The 25,012-nt window shown below is 40.2% G+C and overlaps 1 protein-coding gene across 1 annotated transcript in view; it reads left to right on the top strand.

Annotated features, from left to right (window-relative positions):
- Window positions 1–810: 810 nt before the first annotated feature.
- The window catches only part of NUAK1 (NUAK family kinase 1), a 127,259-nt gene continuing 103,057 nt past the window's right edge, over window positions 811–25,012 (top strand). The window contains exon 1 of the mRNA XM_075600527.1: window positions 811–1,325. Coding sequence (XP_075456642.1) covers window positions 1,038–1,325 — 288 coding nt within the window. The 5' untranslated portion in view covers window positions 811–1,037. The remainder of the gene's footprint in view (window positions 1,326–25,012) is intronic.

Below are 25,012 nucleotides of genomic sequence, written 5' to 3'. Positions count from 1 at the left end.
TAGGTTTATTAACTGCAGATCAATAGGCAGAACTAAGGAAATTGCACAGCGTTGTCTGTTCTTCTCATACATGTTGTAACTTGTACCACCTTTTAGCTACATTTTTGATCAGAGGTTTGTGTCCAGGAAATGTTATTTCTTGACCAAGAATTGTAGGATTGGAATCCTTATTTGTAAGTGGAAACACTGGCAGCTCCAGCACAGTGTGGAATGTAAGGGAGAAGGGGAGGAGGGTGAGGGCGGCCTCCACCCACATGGGCTTTTCCACAGACAAGAGGAAAGAACAGGGAATGAGAAGGGCCTCTCGCAGAAGCCTACAAACTGCTGCTTCACAAGCATCCAGGAGAGAGAAAACAGAAAGGAAGGAAATCAAAGGATCATGGCAATCAGGGAGGGTGAATCACCATCCTGTAACTGTACACCGTGCACCTCAGGTCACCAATCAGAAGGGCTACACCACGAGGCACTGCCGATTTTAAGGTTAAATGGAGAGCCCCGCTGCAAGCCAAGGCAGATCGTGCTGTACCTTTGCTGAAGGCTGACGCTTTGGAGGAATTGTACCAACAGCCAGACCAAATATAGATTGGAAATGGACAGACCCCCACTGAGTGGCAATATCATATGCAATAGGTGAATCAGTGAGGACGCGGGCGTGCATGGCCCAGGCTTTACACATTTGTTTTTGTGTCCTCTCTGATGATAGCATCCTGAACAGGCTTGTGTGCAGCAGCCTCGTCAGAGACACTGTATAGGTTTAATTGCACTACAGATGAAGGCTTTGCTGCTGGGTTTTGCGCCCGCTGAGGGTGATTAGATCACACTGCTGGTGCCATCCGACACCAATTTAACCTCCCATCCACCTTAACCACTCTGTGTAGTGTCCCCCATGTAGGGTTTGCTAGGGCGGGTGCACTTGATGAATGTGCCCAAATGCGCTGTTGCAAGAGCTTAGAACTGACTGTGGCTGCTACATACTGAAGACCGAATTAGACACTGTTTGACTCTCTCCTGGTGAGGATCCACAATCCCTGCCGGAGATGGATAGTGATTCTGCGGTGGATAAACTGGATACAAGTGCTGATGACAAGAGCCTGGCTGTGGGCGCTGAAAATGGAGCTGTGGGCATGGTGGAGAACATGCACCTCTCCCCATCCCAGTCATCATCTGAAGAAGCAGCAGCAAGTTCTGAGTTAAAGAAGCAGCATGGGGTGAAGAGACATCATCACAAACACAACCTGAAGCACAGATATGAGCTCCAGGAGACCCTAGGCAAGGGGACTTATGGAAAAGTCAAAAGGGCCATTGAGAGATTTTCTGGCAGAGTGGTAAGTATTTTATGATTTCTGTGTATATTGCATAGAAAAATCTTGCCGGAACAAATGTACAATAGTCTAATCGTGTAGTTTATCTTTCTGGTGACCCTGTCGCATTTTTCTTTTAATACCTATGTGATGTCTTGCAACATATTCTCTGACCTTTGGATTCAAACAGAAACATAACCAGGCCTGCAGGCAGACCTCGGTGTGCAGGAGTTTATATATCAAATTGCCACGATCCAACATAGATGTAAAGCAGTTACTCACCAGAGTGAAAAGTGAAAGCATTATAACTATGTTACTTTTGCATCGCTTCTCAGTGTGACATCAAATATTTGCATTGGCATACTGCGCTGCATGCCTGTTGTATATAAGTGGTGACCAGCACAGGGCATGTGTGATTATTTTTAGGTGAGAGTCCAAATCAGTTTAGTTACATCACCAAATAAACACTGTATTCATTACTTGAAATATTTTTGGAGTAACTTAAAAGCTTGCATTTTACCAAATGACCATTTCCAGGATCCTAATTTAGTTTTAATATAAGTGTTTTTTTGTGACAGGTTGGTAATTTTAGCGGTCATGGGGTATATTTTTGTAAAATGATCATATGCAGGAGATATAAAATCTATACCAACACTTTTGAGATGCTAGACTTTAATACAAATATGTTTTTTTCTATACTTCAGTTTTGTGATGTTTGATTGGAAGAAGCAGGATCCATTTAATTTGTGGTATACTCCTGTTTTAATACACAGGAAAAAATGGACAGCTACATTAATCAGCTTGTGCTAGATTCTAAAAGTTATTGTAACATTTAACTATGCTGCAATAGTTTGTTCTAAAAGTATATAATAGTAGTAACATTGTGCATATTTAACTCATTAGCTGAAAGAGACTTTAACAATGCTTTGCTGTGGTAGGTCTTGAGGATTTAAAACAAGGTGTTTCAACGCACACTTTGGTCAAGGAATCCATCTCGGATCTTCCAACCACATGGTGTATGCAACACCCTGTCTTATACCGTGCAATGAAGTTGTATTGTAAGTTAGGACTACATACAAATCGGTTTCGTCAATGACCTGATATTTATAGAGGGATTGGTTTTTAGGAGCAGAGATTTGGCATTTCATTGCACACCCCTTTCTTATCTTGAGAGTAGCGCTAACTACAGTATATCCTATAGATAATGGAATGATGACAAAATTCTTAGTATTCTTACAACAGTGTCAAATTGGGTATACAGTAATATAGCAGCAATGGCATTTCAGCAGCTTTCAGAAAGAATAAACCACATCCATGGAAATGTAAAAGCAACGTAATAAAAAAAGTGAGAGCCCCATTTAAAAGAAGAAATATGTTTTTGATGGGACATGTCTTTACAAAAATACATTTCTCAAAAACGTATCCCACGATGCCTGAGAATTCTCAAGCAACCATCTTTTGACACAAATGAGAATTTTCATAATGAGGGGAATGATACTCTTTGTAAGTGTTCCCTTTTATTAATTACATATTTAGGTGAAAACAGGCTTGCAGTTTTAAAAACTGAAATTGAACATATCCAGAATGAATTGAGAAACCAGAATTCTGTTAATCTTGAAACCACGATTAATAAGTCATTGAATTTGAAAAAGAATTGATCGAAAGCGTAAATCCATTAGAGATTAGAATGGCTATGCTAGTGGTAGATCTCTAAATTGGAAATCTAGGGATTCATCTGCCTCATCTTTTAGAAAACCCAAATCTAATTTGAAACAGAAATATAAGAGCCAATATAATTATGCAGGCAATGGTCCTGCTGGAATTGGGGCTTCTGGTGGACATTTAGATACATCCAATTGAATTTACCCACTAATCCCGTGGGTACTAGTGATGTCAAGTAGATAATCCCATTTCGAGCTTCAATGTAGTGGTGATTAATAGACCACCCCAACCGTGTACCAGTTATCAGAACACAGTGGTCAGACACAAGGCAGACTGTTCCCAATTCAAACAGAACCCTTTTTTTAGGGAAACCCCACAATTTTTATCCCCAAGATTCAGGGAAAATCTATCCACGCTGGGACAAAAAGTGCTCACCCACGACACCCATTCTGAGAGACCAATTGGGGGACTAGAGTAGGGAGAGTCATCAAAGCGAAGAAGATTTAGGGAACAGGTCTATACAAGTGGTCTTCTATCTATCCTCAAAGACGCTAACTTCTTATCAGTGTTCCCTCCTTAATAAAGGTTTGGGATTTGCTCCAAATTCCAATTTGTGTTATTTTGAACTTTTTGTAGATTTAAATAGATTAATTGGGAGTCTAACACTCAAATGATCTTTTGCACTTTAAAACAGCAATTAGCATTAGATCTTTCAACACAGGAGCAAGAGTGTATTGAGTCATTGACGTCACTCCTCATGGAGTTTGATACCGGTGATTGTTATACTGAAATTATAAATCCAATATTGATTGCAGAACCAGTGTACTGGCCAAGAACAATGTGAAACCTTTGTTCGCTCACCCTTTGCTCCAAAATCACTTTTATCCCTATCGAAGGGTAGTTATATTGAATCATTCTACACATTGGTGTTGAAGGATTTTGAAAAGCTTTGTTCTAAACCTCCCTGTACAAAATGTAACCCCACATCAGGTGAGAGAAGGGCTCTCAAAGAATTTTAAGATTTAGAATCCATTATTCTGAGACAAGCTGACAAGGGTGGTGGTATTGTCATTCAGGATTAAGGTGTGTGGGGAGGAGAAAGATTATTGCCTGACTCCAAATCATACACACTTCCACCCTCAGACCCCATCACCGAATACCAATTATTATTTTTATCTCAAGTTAGCCAAGAATCCGGGCATTATCACTTCCACGGACTATAAATTTATCTTTAACCCTTATCTGTGTGTGCCTATATTTTACCATCTGTGGATGGTCCACAAGGACCTCTAGTTATCCACCAGGTAGACCCATAATCTCCAGGGTGGAGTCCATGGTGTCCAGGTACGTGGACCACTTTTTCAGCCCTGTGTGGTCCAAGTACGATTGTACCTGAGACGCTGCATGTTTGGACTCTATCTTGGGGATTAAGTGGAAAGCCATTTACAGATGGGCTACTTTGGCTGCACAAGCTTTATATACACAAGCATGAGAAAGGTATCTCAGGTGTCAAATTCTTTTTGGAAACGGATAAACTTCCCACAATTGGAAAGTGACCATTTTTATTGTCTTGTATCAGGTTTAGAAGAAAAAAATAGACTAAAAAGTCCTGAGCCTGGTGATATATGAAGAATATATATGGTATACGCGTGTGTGTGTGTGTGTGTGTGTGTGTGTGTGTGTGTGTATATATATATATATATATATATATATATATATATATATATATATATATATATATATATATATATATATATATATATATATACATACACACATGTCCCATATGAGTCAAATGTAGTGTGTCAAATGTAGTGTATCTGTGGAGTTGAATAATTTCTTAATTCCAATTGGTTCTTGGGACACTCGTGGCATAGTGGATAACATAATGTTTTCTCTCCTAGTGGGGATTTTAAGGATACTAGGGACAAATAAAGCCCGTGAGACTAATGTGACCTGTTCTTCACCCCACATCAACGTAGTAACCACTTACAGTGTAAAAATTGCATACATAAGGATAAGTACACAACCCCAAGCCTGGGTAGTACTCGCAGCGATATTCTTGACTCCTTTTTGGCGTGCTTCCAGCAAAGCGAATTTGAAGTCGTTTTTCTCTAGTTGAGATAAGCGGTGCACAGCAGTTTGAAAAAATGTTGGAGCTCGGCACATCAAAATACTTTTAAAAGTGACTTTATTGGAAGGGTGACATCAGGGATATGGTAGAAAGTAGTAACTCTGATTAATTTAGTGCGTGTTGGGCGCTTTGAAGAGTGAGATATCCCTCGTGGGGTCCCCTGCTTTTTATAGGTATAAGACGGAAGTCCGAAAACCGGAACCGGAAGTAACGCATTCCCGTGGGGCCGCGCCAAACAGAAACAACCCCAGCAACTGGGTAAGGAAAGTCACGCTGATCTAACGGGAAGAGTGACATCTCCAGTGTGGAGGTCTACACTGCAGGGAGGAGAGGGCAGTTTGTACTTCACCAATTCCGTCCCTCGCCAAGTGATGCAGTGCGAGCCAGAACTACCTGTATCAGACACCCCAGCATCTGTGGTACTGTAAATGGGAGATGCAAGGTAGCTCAGCACCACTCCTAGAGGCAGAACCAACAGAGCAGGGTCCACAACAAAAATGAACATAGTATAGTATTATGATTAAAAAACACACATATAAGACAATAAGAACAAAAACAATGTAATGGGAATACAAATACACAATTGCCTGGAGAATATCATTAATGTGGAATAATCAAAAGACCCAAGCATAATTGTTCTGAAAGTTGATGAGATTTATAATCAAAGGATAAATTAATTGATCAAATGTATATGCATAATGTGTGGAGAACAATAAAGTAATCGTAATAATGATACATTCTATATAAAGGATGTAATATTCAATGCATACATAAAGGTGCTATATCTCAATGACATTGTCTATGGTGTATTGGAACCATCTCCAGGACATTGGTGACTGGTGATATTATTTACCATTTAACTTTTGGCGCCGGGGATGACGTTTTGTTTTTCTTTGTGGTGTAAATAGATGTTTAAGACCACCAAATACTCAAAATACTTCTGTATATTGGAATTGGATTGATATTCCATGGATGGATTGTACAGCAAACTAATTATCCATATATCAACCCATGTACATATATGGACTTTGCCCTGTATAGGTATATGAACATACCAATGCATACAAATGCAAAATGCATAAATAATAATAATAAAAATAATAATTAAAAAAATATATATTATTATTATTATGATTGTGTAATAATTGACCAAACAGTTATGCATTAAAGTGTGATGGGAAATACCATAATACAGATTAAATTGCCACTATTATATACACCATATTATAAGGAGATACAAGGTATAAATCAGTCTAGCTGTAAGCTACAGTAGGTGTAGATAGAAAACAGTTAAGCAACTAGGAGGGCGGAAAACAGTAATTCAAAAACTAAGGACCACTAGTTAACCACATAGTTAAACCAAGAAATGTTTTAGTGTAGATCAAAAACATCGCATTCTGGTTTAAAATGGCCTCTTTATTTCCTCCCCTCTTGGGTGATGTAATATGCTCGAGGGCACTAAAACGAAATTTATCTAAATTGCCAAATGGGCATTTGGAAAAATGTCTAGATACAGGATAATTTTCATCTTTATTTTTTTATAGACCTAACATGCTCTGAGATCCTGATTTTCAAGGGTCGAATTGTTCTCCCGATATATTTATTGCCACATTGTAGCATGTAGATTACATCATTTGAATGGCAAGTCATAAAATCAAAAGTTTAATAATTGTTTTTTGTGTAGTGATTTTTCACTTTTTTTTAAGGGTACTGCATAACGACACATTGCAATTGCCACAAGGCAATTTGTGACCTCTCAACATCGAACCGGGTTTGATCTTATTCTCTGAGTTAAAGAGACTAGGTGACAGATAATGCCCTAAAGTTTTTGCTTTGCGAAACACACATTTTGGTCCTTTTAAGAGCATATTATTTAAGTTCATTTTCCATTTGTAACACACACCAGTGTTTTTGTGTAATAGAGCGAATTTGGTTTGACTGCCTACTAAAGGTAGATATAAACAGATGGACAGATTCGTCATGCGAAATTGTCTTTTTTTTGTCTGTGGATTATTAATAATTTGATCGATTTTTAATGCAGAGAGCTTTCTCAAAAGCTATTTCAATAATATCCTGATCGTAACCCCTAGATGCGATCCTCCTTCATGAGATCATCAGCCTGTCTCAAAAGATTCTTCATCTGTGCAAATTTGGCACAGTCTTTGGGATACCTCTCAGTAGTGGTCTTGGGTGGCCACTGTTCGCCTTGAGGAAAGAGTTGCGGGAGTTAGGTTTCCGGAAGAGGTCAGTTTATATAAGACAATCCATGTCGATGTATAGACATACATCCAGATATTCTATGTGAGGTCTATGAAATTGGTAGGTGAATTGTAAATTATAATCATTAACATTGAGATAATTAATGAATGACATAAGTGTAACTGTATCTCCTTGCCAAAAAAAAATAAGATCATCAATATAGCGAAGATACATCACAATATGATCTCGATATGGATTGTGGTCTCCAAAATTAAAGAGACCCACCCAAAAGCCCATAAATAAGTTAGCATATGATGGTGCAAAAGAAGTGCCCATAGCTGTGCCACGTGTCTGTAAATAGAAAGAAGTGTCAAATAAGAAATAATAGTGATGTAATAAGAATATGATTGGATCAGTGATAAAAGTGCTCAATGCAAGTGAAATGTTAGATTTGTGTTGAAAGTGCTGAATGGCCTGAATACCTAAAGTGTGTTCTATTATGGTGTATAAGGATGTGACATCAAGTGTAACCCAAATATATTGATTAGACCATTTGATGGTTTGAGTAAGAGTATCCGGTTTATCCTACTGATGAAGCGGCCGTTATTCGAACACTTCACGCGTCATGTACATCGGAATCCCGATTTGAAACCGCGGGATGAATTCCAGCCTTCCCGCACTAAGATGCGAGCACGGCGAGAGCAGAAAAATGAATTTTAGTGTTCTGGCTTTTAAAAACATGAAATTGACACAGTAGCACAGTACTGTACACATTACAATTCATCCATTTTATTGCAAACAAAGAAACAGAATCCATGAAATTCAAACAAAACATCCGCAATAAGCGCGGGTGCCTGGGGCGATTAGCCGCGTTTCATGCTGTGTGGGGAACAACAGAGAACTCAAAATTGGCGCCGAGATGTGTTCGAATAACGGCCGCTCCATCAGTATCTCACAATTATTTTTAATTCAATGAATCCTTTTATCTTCAAATCTGTGGAACGGGCATGGGGACCAGGTTCAACCCCAGCTATACTAACTTCTTTATGGGGTTGTGGTAGCTCAACTATATCTGAACTAATCCTGAGTTGGGCCTGGTCTCTATGGCTGTTTCATCGACGATATTCTCGTTATTTGGGATGAGAACTCGAAATCGCGCTATGTGGCACGTGCTTTTTCTCTTCCCTTTCATATTATATATAATATATATGATAATATATATTACATACGAGAAATAGGAAATCCAGCGCTCAAATTCAAAACTCTATAAATGTGTAGATCTATGATAAACTATATAATCTATACAAATAAACAATATTTGCATACAAATACCAAACAATGAGAACAAGTGTCCATATGTAAAGTTCATGGTTTAAAAAGATAACTTATACCAAACTGGAACAATGTCCCGTGATCATGGAGAAAACCACTTCCGCAGGGAGGGGGGCCGCTTTCTAAGGAAGTATCTCTTCCAAAAATAGAGATGTATTAAACAGAATGGGAAAAAGCGCACAACCCTAGTGCATTAACATAAAAAATAGTTTATTAAAAAAGGGAAGACAAATGCCCACTTACAAGATGAATTAAAACAAGCCTTGGATATAACACCCGGCAACCGTCTGGAGACTCCCCAGTCCACTGGAGGAAGATCTCAATCCGTGCACACCTGCAGCAGCAAAGGGGACCCACGAACCTCAGCTTGAGTATACCGACATTGGATTGGAGCATAAACATTTCTCATGTAAACTACACAAGCCAGCACCATATAGTCATCCGCATTTAGAGGAAATCCCAAAGGTAAACGGAGATCAGCTGCCTGCTATGGGAGTATCGTGCACGGCCTGGAATTGTGTGTCAAGGCACACAATTGAGGGCAATTCTGTCTATTGGTATATTTTGCATCATGAGTTAAGTTTCTGTTAGGAGATTTGCCCATAATGTGACATACACACCTGTCTGGTGTGTTTCTTCCTATTAGCCAATCATCTTGAACTATGCTGTCCTCCACACTTGGTGGGTAAACCACTGATGAAGTCAGATGTTAGCTGACGAAATGCGTAGGGCTATTGCGCCATCACACAGCCTTGACATGCAATGATGGCCCGTGCACGATACTCCCACAGCAAGCAGCTGATCTCTGTTTACCTTTTGGGATTTCCTCTAAATGCGGACGACTATACTGCGCTGGGTTGTGTAGTTTACATGCAGACATTTCTATGAGGACATTTATGCTCCAATCGGATGTCGATACACTCAAGCTGAGGTTCGTGGACCCCCAATTGCTGCTGCAGGTATGCATGGATTGAGATCTTCCTCCAGTGAACTGTGAAGTCTCCAGCCGGTTGCCGGTAATCTGGTGTTATATCCAATGCTTGTTTTTAGCGTTCATCTTCTAAGTGGGCATTTCTCTCCCCTTTTTTAATAAACTGTTATTTTATGGTAATGCACTAGGGTTGTGCTCTTTTTCCATTCTTTTCAGTGTGTGTGTGTGTGTGTGTGTGTGTGTGTGTGTGTGTGTGTGTGTGTGTGTGTGTATACACTTGTACAATGTATAAGGCTGACAGAAATATGTAAGTTTTTTTTATTATATTCACACCAGGGAATTTGTGCACCCATAGTTTATATCTGTAGCCAGGTCTCTTTGCGGTATTACCTTCTCTCCTGCTGGTGCACGAGCCGCGCAGTACTAAGGGTTGCGGCCGGTTGCCGGGGACGCGAGGGGGTCGTCGTTAAGGCCGCGATCGCGTTGCTGTGGTTCCGTTGGTTCGCGGAGCAGGACGCCGCCATTGTTAGGGGCGTTGCGCATGCGCGAGAGCTAGGAGCACCTCAGGACTACAGGGAGCTCGCGCCTGCGCAGTGAAGGTCCAGAAAGCCCGCGAAGGACTAGCCTATAGAGGAGGGCTCTGCAAGAGGACTTCAAGTCCCATGAGCCTTTGGGACGGCCCCGTGATGCATGGGAGCCAATAGGACTGGAGGAGCTCTGCTGGCGAGATAGAGATACATTTCGCGCGCAGGAACCACGACAGGAGTTGGCGACTGGAGCAGCTAGGGGTAAGAGGTAGGGTGCTGGAGTCCGTGACTCCTGGCACTAGGCCAGTACTCCCCTAGGCCCCAGATAGCCCTGAGTCACCCTAGCAGAGTGTGCTAAGGACAGGCCCTAGGGCCCTAGGCCCTAGGCCCTGCCCCTTTACCTATATGCTAGTGAGGAATCCAGCGGACACTGTGCTTTCCGCCAAGAGGCTTGGGCCTAAGCTTGGACTCTAAGAGACTGCTAGACTATAAGTGCGAAGGCCCAGTACGGAGTGACTGCGGCCGTGGACATCAACCGGTTATCGGCAAGGTACAGATGGCGGGGAGAAGCGGTGATATTATCCACGCCGGAATTCACCCCAACTTTGGAGGACACACCAGCGATTCCCCCGTGGTATAGCAGTACCCGCGGCTGGAGCCCGGGCAGGTAACGCACCAACTCACGTGCACCAACAAGGCCTATCATCTGACATAGTGACTGCGCAGTCACACACATATATACACACGCTGGTCTATGTATTGGGAGTGCGAGACTTTGGGTGGGACTCACTGGACTTGAGGGTGGGATCATTGTGTTGGGACAGTAGCGTCCGCCGTGACGCATAATGTGTGGACACCCGCCGTGGTGTCCGTTAGCGTTAACCTTAGGGAAACATTGAGTCAGGTCACCTAATAGAAAGGGACACCTGTTATTACTTGTTGACCTTGCATGTTTCTAGTCACAGCAGTAAAAGGTATTCGTTCTTATCCAATCATTTGTATGTGGTTATTGGGTATTGTCCTGCGAGGAACTACTCCCCCTCTGGCGGGAGCCATCGTAGGTGGAGGCGCTGCATCATTGTAAAGGTATATGCTAGTGTATTGCCCCAGGTTCTCCGTGGCGGAAGCTCAGCCCTCCTGTGAGCCAACAGGTAACGCACCACACCCGAGTAACATTGTATGCTTCCTGTACCCCCACACTATAATCTGCGATTGGGGGGGGGGGAAACCCGTTACATATCTATAGTAAGGTAACTATGATACTGACTTTTGGCCAGCTTTTAATTGCACTACTCACAAAAGCATATGCTTTATTTAACCCCTTCAGGGCTTTCTCAAATTTTTCACCAGTCCATGGGACAATAACATATATTCAGTGTAGGTACCTGCAAATTCGCTCGTGCCTTGACGTTGGCTGCAGGCTTCTAATGCTTTGGCCAAAGGGTTTAACTAAATAACCTTTATTCATGAGATTACTATTTTATTTTAGCCTAATTGGTAGGAGTGCAGGAATCATTCTTTTTTTTTTTCTTATTGAATAAGCCCCATAATCAGTAAAACACACCCTACATTTTAGAATGATTTTTACAAACATTTGCAACACATACTTTAAAAAAAAACTATTAAAATTATATATATAATTTTTTTTTTTTTTTTTTTGTCAAAAAGGCTCCAATAACCGATTGAACCTATTTGGTGCTATGTGGGACTGCACTTTTATAGTATATACTGGGAATAGTATAGTGATTTAAAATTGGGATCTCAAAAGATTTCATTTCTCCCTTCTCCTTTAGTTGAAAGTAAATTCAAATTTGAAAGGACCATTTCTGTAATACAGATTTAAGTAGAACAGAAGGGAGCTGTTTAATAATGTAACACAGTCCTCTAAAATATGCATGTGTGTCCAGCAGTGATACTAAAATACGAATTCTACCATGGTAATTTAGGTGGTAGTGTTAAAACTGAAAAGCAAACAAATTCTTTGCAGTGTCTATGTATTCATTTATTATTTTTCGTTCTGTTTAATAACACTTTATAATGCAACCCTTCCAAACATTTTTCAGAATACTGTCGGTAATAAAGTATTGAAACATGTTAAGCAATTTATTTGGAAATCTTCTTAAATCCCATAGTATATGTATTTATTCTGTCATTTTCAGGTCAAATTAATAGTAGCTGTATAAAGAACTTTTATACCACAAAGCGACACTTCTGAGCTTCTAGATGATATTATGGACATTGAACTTTCAAAATATCACAGATGCCTTCATGTGTACACACAGTTTGAAGTGTACACGCAGTATACACAAAGACTTGAAAGGTTTTAAAAGCACTGTATACCACAATTTAATCTAAGACAAATGTCATATTGGTCCATATATCGCAGAACTTATTAGAGAACATAGCAGCCACTTCTACACATTGACCAAATATTGCTACTTCTGGAGGTCTACAGCTGAAAAGGAAAGTGTATGTAGAAAACATGAGGACTTGCTGTACAGTGGAGTACACAGTGCTCGTAAATGGCACCTGTAACGATGCTGGAGCAATTATATGATATAAATTAAATCTTTTTGTTCATTACCCATTTTATTTTTTCCACATCATGTGAAATCCTCTAGTTGTTTGCCATTCTACTGCAAGATTGAAGTAAAAAACATTTTTGCATGAGATTTTAAAAAAATGGCACCCATTGGCGATTTTATCAAATCTGCTTTCTAACTCGTTTTGATTGTTACTGTACATCTTTGTAATCGCTGCCTCAAATTAACTGTTAACTGTGTTAACGGCTATTTGTTACTGTGTTTTTTCACAATTTATCCTTTTTGAGTACTACATTTACACACACATCAAACACATCACCATCTGTGTAACAATTCTGAATAATGCTAGAGACAGTGTTGTGTGGCTATGCACTTTAACCTTTTATTCAACTCCCTTTATCCAGTATCTTGCTAAGTGGGTTTCTACCTTCCATTAGTTTGCTGTTCTCTGAGGTTGCAATGATTTAACAGGATAGTCTTATCTAATCAATGATTAATGTGAAATATAACGTCTTTTTTTCCCCAATACTCCCACTCCAATTTCTTCTTTTTTTTTTTTTACAGTACATGCTATTATTTTAATGAATTCAAGATTATTGAATTACTGTTTGATCTCAACTCTATTACTGTACATAGTCTGTCATGTAAATGTTTTGTGCTTATTTGGGTAATGTAACTGTTACCTCTGCTATAGAAGATGTCCCACGAGTTGTAATGATGTAGGAAAAATGCTTCTTTCAACATTTGCACTTTTCTGGATGCAATAGAAAAAAGTAATATGTTAAACTGTTTTCTATAAATAGTAATCGTAGACACGTTTTATATGAATAAGTATAATTACTGAGTAGAATCAATTTGTATGAACAAAATAAACGTTGTACTGCAGTTCTGACAACCAGGTAACGAAGGCTCAGTACCTAGATAATCGGGGTCTTCTCCCCACCAATCATGCTGTTGATTCACAATGTTTCCTTCAATGTAAATTGAACAGGTATGTATGATTCTTATGTCATGTGAAAGAGTAGGGTAGATGACTTTGAACCAGTTGTTGAATTATTGTCCCTTACAATTGAACAGGAGGAACATTGTACTGTATAAGTGGGTTGGATTTATTTATTTTTCAAATTGAAAATGGCATGCAGTCTCTGCACAAACTAATATTAACAGGGATTTAACTAAACCACGGAAGCCCAAATCTGGGCTAAACTTGGCAGTTTTCTACCAATTTTAAATTTACGCTGGTTTCCTTTTTTAGGGGTCTAGCACAATAATTATTTGTGTAATTGTAGTGTACACATTTAAGAAGAAACCTGTGAGGTTTGGAAATGTCTGTGCACAATACTATCATCTGTAACTAACTTTCACGATGGTCCCCCTAAAAGATAGCACCATAAGTTAAGTTACAATGAATCAACACTTTTCAGGGACAATGCAGCTAAAATAACTTTGAACTCCCTTGAGGTCTGTGCATCAATGTAGAGAGAGATGCATTTAGATGCACGGCTGCGGCATATGTAAGAATCATTTCTTGCATCTGATGCAGTATGTTAGACTTGCGCCACTCCAGATGTTGAGGATCTTTTGAGGCAAATGAAAAGCAAAAAGAATGACACAGAGACGCATAATACGTGCATCATGTAACTCCTCCCCAACACCACCTACTGACACTACTCATGAAGCAAGCTAGGGCAGATACATAGGTGGAGGGTGTTGATACATAGATCCCATGGTTGTTTCCAATATCTTTATAAGATTTGAGTCCCAAAAATGATTTGAAAAAATGTAAACTAATGTTTGGAATGGAAAAATTTGTTAGGCTTCTTAATGGGTTGTTATACAAAATGTGTTCGTTAAAGAGGAAGATAAAGGGACTTTCATAATACAAGGTCCTGTTCTCCCCTTAAAGCAGCAACCCCCCCCCCCCCAAATTACATATTTGCTTTACCTTAAGTTTGAGGGATTCCACAGCGCTCAACCGTTGTGCTCCCAATGTTTCTCAGTTTTGGTGTTGGCATACATATTCATTATCCCTGATGAAGGTGCATACATTAATACTTAAATTAAGAAGATTATGCTTTACATTTCGGGACTGATGTGCCATTATCATATCCTTATTCTGAAGTGTTTTCTGTTTGCAGCGCCTGCTTTGATTGAGCTCCCAGCAACTTAACTAGGAGCTACTAGGTGTGCATTCTGATTTTTGTAGATGGGCTTTTTATTGCTTTAATTTTATGGAGTATAGTTGTTGCTATCGCGACCATCATGCTATAGATAGCAGCATTAGCTTGGCTAAGAGCTAATCCTTATTGAAGTGAAATAGCAACGAAATGCATTGAATAATCTGGGCGAATTTCATTCCGCAATTCCGCAGTTTGTGACGGTCGTCCCGAGGAGGGTGGAGGTATGATACGGAGGCTAGGAGACAGCTAGCCATGCATCCCCCTGAATACTCTAACAGAGACCTAGGTGGCTATAGTATAAAGCTTGAAAGCTTTTTTAAATTGTGAGCACATAGATTGCACTTTACATCATCTCTTGTTAACATTAAAGGAAATTGTTGCGCTATGGAAGCGCACGCTTCGCTCCATTTTTTTTTAACTTTCCAATGACCGACCTGTTGGCATCCTTGTCTGGGAGTTTTGGGGGTTAATGTAGGTCCTGCAAATGGGAGCAGTGTGGTTGAACACCGCAGGACACCCCAGAGTCTTTAATATGTGAATTTTCACCCCCCCCCCCCCCAAAAGAAAAACCATTGAACAGCATGGATTGCTGATTTTAAGCTTTTATATTATAATTTTAAAATATTTTGCACAACCAAATGCTTTAATTTTAAATCTGTTACTTTTCATCTCCCAATTAATTTTTATTTTCACCACAGTGACCTAGTGGGTTGGGCTTTGCTTTAACTTGTCAGTCACTTGTACATAGTTTGTTTTTTTTATGTGACTAAGCTACTAAAAACATTTTTCTCCCCGTAACTTTATGCCATGAAGGGCTGTTTCAGGAAATTAATGAAAATACCCATGTCCCTTTTGAGATGGAAAGCATTTTCCCTGATGTACTTTCCTTCATTGACATTCAATTCTAAAACAAATTAAATGAGAAATTGCACAGTATAGTGATATTGGATTAACATTCATCTTCTTTTTACAATGGAACGCAATACCTAATTTTCCCTTTTTATTTTCATTGAATGGATCATGTGGAAGTTGGTTTTGCAAATGACTTAAGTTTATTCTTAACTCTACGCAATATAGCAAATAATACACTGATATCTGTGTAAATTAAGGGCAACCAGATTTTTCAGAAAGAACAGGAGAATGCCTATTTCTTCCCTCTGGTATTAAGCTACCCGTCGCCACGAGTGATGTACAGTACCTGTAGTGTTTCTACCTGTATGTTACACCGGCTATGATAAATGTACTCCAATTCTTGCCAACCCAGATAACCAGGACAAATGACAGGGAACCAGAATATTTCTCACATACAGCACATGGTCTTGGAAAAAGTGGGACATTTAGTGAACCAAATGCAGTGTGTATATTAGTGTGATATAAATCCGGTTTACTATAGTAGGAAACTGTATATTGTTCAAATGAGGATAAAGCGCTGGAAGATGTTGATTCCATAGTCTTGCACACTTTAATATAGAAAGCAGAGCCTGCTAAGTAGTGCTTTACATTACACCTATAGTAAAGCGTCTATTTGTAGAAATAAGGAAATTATCAAATGTTATATTTTACGGTTTGATCATGGAGTATGGAAATATACTAGTGTGGCCCACATTTCGAAACGGTGTTCTTCCCATTCATTTGAATTGAGCTGAACGCTTTTCCAACACTTCGAAGTAGATTTGCAGCATATTGAAGAAGGGTCTCATCTTGCAATATGTTGGGCCCACTTACATTTCAATTTCTTCAGACTTTTTTGTTTGGGTTCGAACCCATTCCTTCTTCTTTTTTTTTTTCCCCTGACTCTTCGGGTAATACACAGCATACATCTCTCCATACTGCTTTGCGTTGTCTGAAGCTACAGAATTGTCTTGGACCCAGAGGGCTAAGTTTCACATCCTTACATGAGCACAGGTAGGACACTGGTCAAATACTATTTCCTTACTGTATGTGCCACTTTGGAAGGTTCCCTTGCAAGACTGTTGTGTGTGTGTGTGTGTACAGACATAGATTATAGGTAAAACATATATTATTATTTTTTATCCTTTTGGGAGTGCTGGATCACTGATCATAATTTGAAGAGGAAGAAGTGAATGGGTCAAACTCAAATCTGTTTTACAAATATTCTACTAGATTACAGGCATTTTGAACTTCTATGTCTAAGCATCAATATTGGCTACAGCGGGTGGTTTGGAAATGAGTAAGGGGGCGAGTTGCAGTACTTACCACATATCATTGGTTCTATTAGTTTCTAGGGCAAACTGCTCCCTTGTTACGCCGGTGCTGCCCGTAGACCAGACCCATCCCTTATACTGAGGTGGGGACGTATATGTGCACGCACCCGCAGCAGAAGGAGCGTGTCCGGAGTGTGGTGCCAGGCCAGGTGGAAATAGCTGTAGCAATATTTGCCAGTACCGGTAAAAGAAGAGACGTAGTCGTTGCCATTAGCCAAGGTCTGGGAGAGGAGAGATCCGGAAGGTCGGGGTCCAAGCTGAGATCGAGGGGCGTGAGAAGCAGCGAGGTCAAGTGAGAGCCGGGGTCCAGAGCCAGAGAGTGAAGTCCGCCAAGCCGGGTCGTAACCTGAATAAACAAAGACAAGAGAGAGAGCCAGCATAGACATCCGCTAGTAGAGACTATGTCGAGCGATGTGGGAATGGCAAGACAGGCATTAAATAGTGCGGCTGGCGAATAGGAAGAGGGGGCAGACCTGGAGGAGTGCATGGAGCCGTCCTGGATAGGCTGTCTTGAGGAGAATGCAGGTGAGCAGCTTTGGGGAATGATTTCAGCCTGTGCGTGAGCTGGGGGCATGGCTTCACTGCAGGAGCAGTGAATAAATTAACTTGATCCGGCGTGCGCTCCGTAATGAGGGGGAGCACGCGCCCATGAGTGGAAGCAGCCGCCAGAGCCCCAGCCGCCCGCGGAACAGCGGCCACCCACCGAGGACGAGGGGGGAGTCCCCCAACCACGGGAACCGGACGGGACCGGCGAGGGGGATGTCCCGCAGCAGCGGGCGCAACGAGAGGTGAGGGGAGGTCACGCTGCGACCGTCGTGACCCCCAAATCCTCACATCCCTTTAGGTTGCGCTGCTGCTTGCCTAGGCTCTTCCTGACACAGTCTTCTAGGGTTTGTTTTGTATAAAAGGGGACAAATGTGTATACACACAAGGGGCACTCAGCCCTCAACCTTCAGCGGTTTATTTCTCCAATAGTGACACTACACATTTTTAAACACTGTCACTTTAAGTAAAAAAAAACTCATAAAAATAACATCTACTTCTGTCAGGAGTCTAACTCGCATGCATATCACTATCTGCAATATTGGCTGGCTAAGCCAGTTACCAGCTTAAAAATAACACACAGAATAACATTGAGTCCTTAACTGTGAGTCGGAGACAGCGTCCCATTAGAGCCTCAGATGCTGCAGTATGTGAAGGGGGCGTCCTCCCCGATCTGGATGCAGGGGAGCTGCGATACCCCCAGGCTCTAGGTGAGAGACTGAAAAAGCAACACTCTGCTCTAAATACCTGTTCTAGTAATTAGGAGAGCAGGTGAGGGAAAAAACAGAATCACTAATCTCTGGCCTGGATTTTCTATCCCACAGTCTCAAACTGTGGAATGGATCACTTCCATACGAAGTCTGCACTTTCTTCTATAAATTAGACAGAAAGCTGCCCATTATCCTGCGACTGTCACACCCCCTTCTAGCAAAAAAAAAATCGGTGTGAATTGCTATAAATCTCCGTAGTATTATTATTATTATTACTAACAAATATATTTTAAATAAACAATCCTTAAGTATATTTGCTTAATAACAACTTTATTTATATAAAAATAAGATCTGACCAAACATAAAGTCCAACACGAATGGAGAGGAGTCCTGGGAGGAATCTTCAATGAAGTCTCATAGAGGACACACAAACATGTAAGACAAAAACAAAAATGACAAAAGAAAAAAGATCATAGTGCAACTCAAATACAAACAAAAAAGCACTGAAAAGATTGGCAAGAAAATAATTACAAATTTAATGCAAGTGTATAAAATATAAATAAAACAACATACACATGTAAGTAGGGCTAATAAAGCTGTGACATCCAGTAGGAGTAAAATTGGAATCCTACTTACAGCAATGCTGAATGGTATAAACCCGTAGAACAACTGACCTTAGATTCAGACCGGAGCCTCTGCAAGGAATAGAAACAGCAGCCTCCAGGGATGGCTGAGCATAACCCTAGATTCACTAGGATGTAACGGTGTTTGCCACAAGCTACTTGTCTTAGCCTTGCCTTGTTCAAGAGACTTCCTGCATTCACCCCAGGCAGAGACTTTGCCTCAGCTCTTTTGAGCTCCATTGCCTTCCTGGGCGCTCCCCCTGCCCTCGGGCTGTGGTGTGACGTCACCAGCACATCGCGCGACCTGGTGGTCTGTGTGTATGGTGCCGGTGATCCCTCCAACAGCGTGCAGCCCCGGTCCACCCCTGTGGTACTCCTCACTCACTCCAAAGGACTGAGTGTGGCCCAGCAGTGATCGTTTCGGCAGTGTGGATCCCTGGAGGCTGCTGTTTCTATTCCTTGCAGAGGTTCCGGTCTGAATCCAAGGACAGTTGTTCTACTGGTTTATACCATTCAGCATTGCTGTAAGTAGGATTCCAATTTTACTCCTACTGGTTGTCACAGATTTATTAGCGTCTCTAGCACTACTTGCATGTGTATGTTGTTTTATTTATATTTTATACACTTGCATTAAATTTGGAATTATTTTCTTGCCAATCTTTTCAGTGATTTTTTGTTTGTATTTGAGTTGCACTATGATCTTTTTTTCTTTTGTCTTTTTTGTTTTTGTCTTACATGTTTGTTTGTCCTCTATGGGACTTCATTGAAGATTCCTCCCAGGACTCCTCTCCATTCGTGTTGGACTTTGTTTGGTCAGATCTTATTTTTATATTTCGGAGGCGCCGTTTTTTTCTGTGTACTATTTGTATTGGTTTGTGTTAACCTTTGTGCCTAGGCAGCGCCACTTTAAGTTTAAAGTGCATTGTATAGACTATTGTCACCTATAGTGTCACTATTCACATTCACCGCATTAGCGCTGATTTCACGGGTCTTCCTTTTTAACTTTATTTATATAGTACATTTCTCCCAATGTGACTCAAAGCACTTCACAGTTACAAAAAGGAAATAGAAGAATATAAAAGATCAAACACAAGAAAAGATATGGGATGGTATTGTAGCGATTAAATACCGGACTAGGTTGTTTTTGTTAATTAATTAAATGCCTTGTTAAGCAAGTACAGTAGGTCTTGAGCCTGTTTTTATAGATTTCTAGATAGGGGGCCTCTTGAACTGCACGAGGCAGACTGCTTACTTAAGATGTAAGGAAGAAACAAATTGAAATACATCTTCCCCCCCCCCCCCCCTCTTTGGGATTACACAGGGTAACACCCCTTCCCTATTACATGGTGCTGGGGTAACTCGGGAGAAGTTAAACCCCGCTCTCTTCTGCCTGGATACAGTCACATCAGACTAGGCTATAAATAATAAAGGGGGAAGCTTCTGGAACTCTGTTTTCAGGAGAAGTTAAAGAAGAGGGATCTCACTGTGAATAGTTTTATATAAGTTCCTATGTGTATCATAGGTTAAGTATCCCCTTTATTGTTTTCCAGTTAGGTATTGTAACCTGTTTAGATAGCGTCCCACAGAAATATCCCATGCTAAAAGGAGGCGCCTGCAGCTGCTAGACCTAGTTGGGCCAGCTCCATCAGAGCTGGCTGTCATCCAGAAGGCCACGTAGTGGCATGCTGCCCAAAGAAGGAGAGGCTGATCACAGGAGTGGTATCAGGCCCAACAAGGGTCCATTGAACGTGGAGCACTACCAGTGCTATGGAGCAAGGGGATCCTATCGGTAACATGATAAATATAATGCATCAGCACATTCCCAGTGGGCTGAGATGGCAGCTAGCGAAGCCATACAAACAGTGCTGCCCAAAGACCCTTGATTGGATATACAAGATGCACTATGTATAAAAACTGTAATGGTGCTAAATGGGTATCAATGGCGCTAAACACATGGACATGAAAATAAATAAATTAAATATACAACCAGTTGTGATGAAGAGAAGATCTCAGCCGGCGTAAATCAAACATGAAAAAAGAAAAAGAAATACATAGTGTAATACTGTAAAGACTTAACCAAACAAATAGACAAACAAACAAACAATTGCAATGTTGCTGAACCACACACTAGACTAAAAGAGATGCATTTAATATTATAAAAAACATACAGTACAATTAAGCACAAATAAACAAATGAAGGTCCCAATCGATATCAGCCGAATTGCCCGCTTACCGAAGCCAAGAGAAATAACCACAGTGGATATATCAGAGAGTATCCCCTCTCACATTGGCTGGCACAGCTCCTGGATGAATTGCAGGTAGGCGCCGCGTGTAGATGTCAGTAATGGCAACCGCGTTCTTCCACGCTGTGGCAGGGGCTGGAAATCACTGTTTGTTGGTGAAACAGTGCGGGCATGCGCAGAGGCGCCCGACACAGTGTAGCTGGTGCCTCCAAATCCCCTGCTCCTCGCGGTCGCGTATGCTCCAAAGGCGGCAAATTCAAAAGATTCTTTGTATCTCAAAGCCGCAGGGCTGGCAGTGGGTATCGGCAGCTGATGGCAACGTAGGGGTAACGGGGACCACCATTATTTTAATGTATAAAAACTGTGAAACTATGTATAAGCTGCTGTTTGAATAAAGTTCCTTGCGCCCATCATTGCTTCTCAACGCCCAGCCTGCACCTTGAACAAAGTAACGGATTCTGAGTCGCCAATATAACAGATACTGATGTAAACTCCTTAAGAGACGGGCAGGGAGGGTTACATATCTACACAGACTTCTTGGGACCTTGGTATATAAGTCATATTGTGAAGCCTACAACAATTGCTGAGATGCATTTCTAGCCCACTTATGCATTATACTTGGATCATAAATAACATCCCATAATCAGGTGAGGCAGTGACAATCATGGAATGTATTGACTGTGTAATAGTATCCAAGCAATGCAATGCCATGTATTGTTCCTAATAAGAAAAAGTATGTGGTATACAATAGTGTTTTTGTTTTCAATCAAATTATTCTCACAATGGGCTCTGTGATGTATGCATAACTCTAGCATTTGCTAAATAGACAAACTTTGCATGTAAACACAATGTTTTATGCACAAACAATATATTTACACACATACTGTATATTGGTTGTGTTCCAGTGTATAAGCATCTCTTCTATGTATGAAATGTGATTTTGCCAAAATATATAGTAATTAGTATAGTTAAATACTTCAATAATAATATTCTCATAAATCAGGGTCATTTAGTTAAACCCTTTGGCCAAAGCGTTATAAGCCCGCAAGCCAACGTCGAGGCACAACCAAATTTTGCGGGTCCTAACACTAACCTGTTGAAAATTCGCTCTTACCTCTGTGGAGGGAGAATGACTGCAGTGAGTCCATCCATACAGCATAATGAACGAACTTCCTTACTTAAAAAGTGGGGAGGGGTGAGCTTAAACCCTTGGAGGAGGGGCCACTAACCTCCAAACAACTGATACCAGTTGAAAATGAAATTAACAAACGCACAACACCAGCAAGCTCCAACCCCAAAACCCACTGTGTGTGTGTGTGTGTGTGTGTGTGTGTGTGTGTGTGTGTGTTTTAAGATTTAAGTAAATCAGAATAAAGATGTACATGATACTACATTACAGTATGCAACAAAGTAACCCTGTTCTCCTTACATCTATTGATGGATTATGTTATTTTAAATGTCCCTACCAATTCTACTTGATTGCGGTTTCATGCATCCTTTTAAATGACACCATGCCTAAAAATAGGTGAGCACAATCCTTTCGAATAAGGGGATAGAATGGTTTGAACACCATTTTGAATACGAATGTCATTGTTATAATGAGGTTATTTTCAAAACCATCTATTCTGTGGAACATGCGATTTTGTAAAATAAAATGATAATCAATACGCTCTTGTGCTGTCACACTTCTACAAATAGATTTAATGAACTTGTTCTATATCTTCCTATCTTCTACAACAGTGGTCTCCAAACATTTCAGTACGAGGGACACATCGTACTGTATATTCTACACATTTTTGCTGGCCAAAGAAAAAAAATCTTGTTATTCATTTATAACATGTATATAAAAATTATAAGTTTTATTTGGATCTTTTTGGGCTAATCAGCATGATATGATTCAGAATAAAAGAGAAATGTGACAATTACAAAGAGAGGCTGCTGTGCTTATACTGGGAAATGATATATACTGTAATGAGTATCTATATATCATGATTTGTACAATGTTGATTTGCTCGGAGTGTGTGATTTCAATAGGTGTACTATTTTAGACGCGAAGAATCTATAAAGCAGTGAGGTCAGAATTTCCCTCCCGCTGCTTATTGCCTTTTGACATGCACTGTACAATACCACAGCTACTAGAATAGGCCCCTATTGCTCATAGAGTGTCTCAGTGAGTAAAGACACTGACTGGCACTGAGCAGGGGAACCTGGTTCAATTCCTAGTGTCGGCTCCTTGTGACCTTGGGCAAGTCACTTTATCTCCCTGTGCCTCAGGCACCAAAAACATAGATTGTAAGCTTCACAGGGCAGGGACTGTGATTGCAAAATGTCTCTGTAAAGCGCTACATAAAACTAGCAGCGCTATACAAGAACATGTTGTTGTTATTATTATATTTACTAAGTGGTGCCATTTCACAAGACACCTGCTTATGGAATAGCACTGCTTTGTAGATCTGGCACTGAATGTCCTCTTGAGCATATGTACATACAGTACTGTGAATCTCTTGTCAATTCTGCATCATTGTATAAAACCTATAGCTAAACTTTCACTTAACTTACATTAAGTGAGGCTATAATGATGGCATTCAAGCAAAAGGCACATTTAAAAACAATTAATTAAAAAAGTTTCTATATATACAGGCATACTCCGCATTAACGTACGCCATGGGACGGAGCATGTATATAAAGCGAAAATGTACTTAAAGTGAAGCACGACCTTTTCCCCACTTATCGATGCATGTACAGTACTGTAATCGTCATATACGTGCATCACTGATGTAAATAACGCATGTGTAACAGGCTCTATAGTCTCCCCGCTTGCGCACAGCTTCGGTACAGGTAGGGAGCTGGTATTGCTGTTCAGGACATGCTGACAGGCGCATGCGCGAGCTGCCGTTTGCCTATTGGGTGAGATGTCCTTACTCGCGAGTGTACTTAAAGGGAGTGTCCTTAAACTGGGGTATGCCTGTATATATATATATATATATATATATATATATATATATATATATATATATATATATATATATATATATATATATATATATATATATATATATACACACAATGTTTCCTAAGTACATCAATGGGTTGTGTTCAATTGTGTTGCAGTATATTCGATCAGTAACAAAGCTGCATAAAATGAGAAAATATCCTCTTTTTTTTTTTTTTACATTTTTACAATGCACAGTGTATGTTGTAACAATGTATTACTACTATAGATCAACAATAAGTGAATAAGTAAAGTACTGTTCCTTAAAATGTCATCCCACACAGATCTTGGAGTTCACTTGTCAGAGGGCCTGAACTGAATAATCTGCCTCCTGAAAGTGCCAAGTGACAGAAGTGACAGGCCATAGTGCTCAACAGGAAATCATTTGAGACATATTTAGTCTTTCTTTAAAGCCCTGCTGAAATATGATGCACGTGTAATTAACTCACTATGATAAAAAAAAGACTGATGCCCTAGGAAACTTTGCAAGATTTTTCCGAACCAGTTTTCTTAATTCTAGTTTGTGAAAATTAAAGTTGGAAAAACACTAATATAGTACTTAATATGGTTTTAATTAATTGGTTGTTTCATTGTCTTAAATTGAAAACATGCAATCACAACAACTAACATTGCTAGTTGAAGACTTTGTCGTGCAACATCTGTTTTAAAGAATAATCCTCTCACCACATCTTAGTATTCATAAACGTACATAAGATACTAAATCTTAGTACACAGGAGAGATGAGTAGGTGTGTCTTAAGTCACATAGCCTTGCCATATATTGATCAAATATTCTGGATGATTTCCAGAAATACACTACCAGATGTTTAGTGCATTGCAGAGTCCTTTCAGTAACCTACAACCTTCA

The sequence above is a fragment of the Ascaphus truei genome, chromosome 5 (genome assembly GCF_040206685.1).
Source record: "Ascaphus truei isolate aAscTru1 chromosome 5, aAscTru1.hap1, whole genome shotgun sequence".
In the NCBI taxonomy this organism is placed as follows: domain Eukaryota; kingdom Metazoa; phylum Chordata; class Amphibia; order Anura; family Ascaphidae; genus Ascaphus; species Ascaphus truei.
The sequence above is the reverse complement of the archived record's forward strand: the minus strand, read 5'-3'. Positions and strand labels throughout refer to the sequence as shown.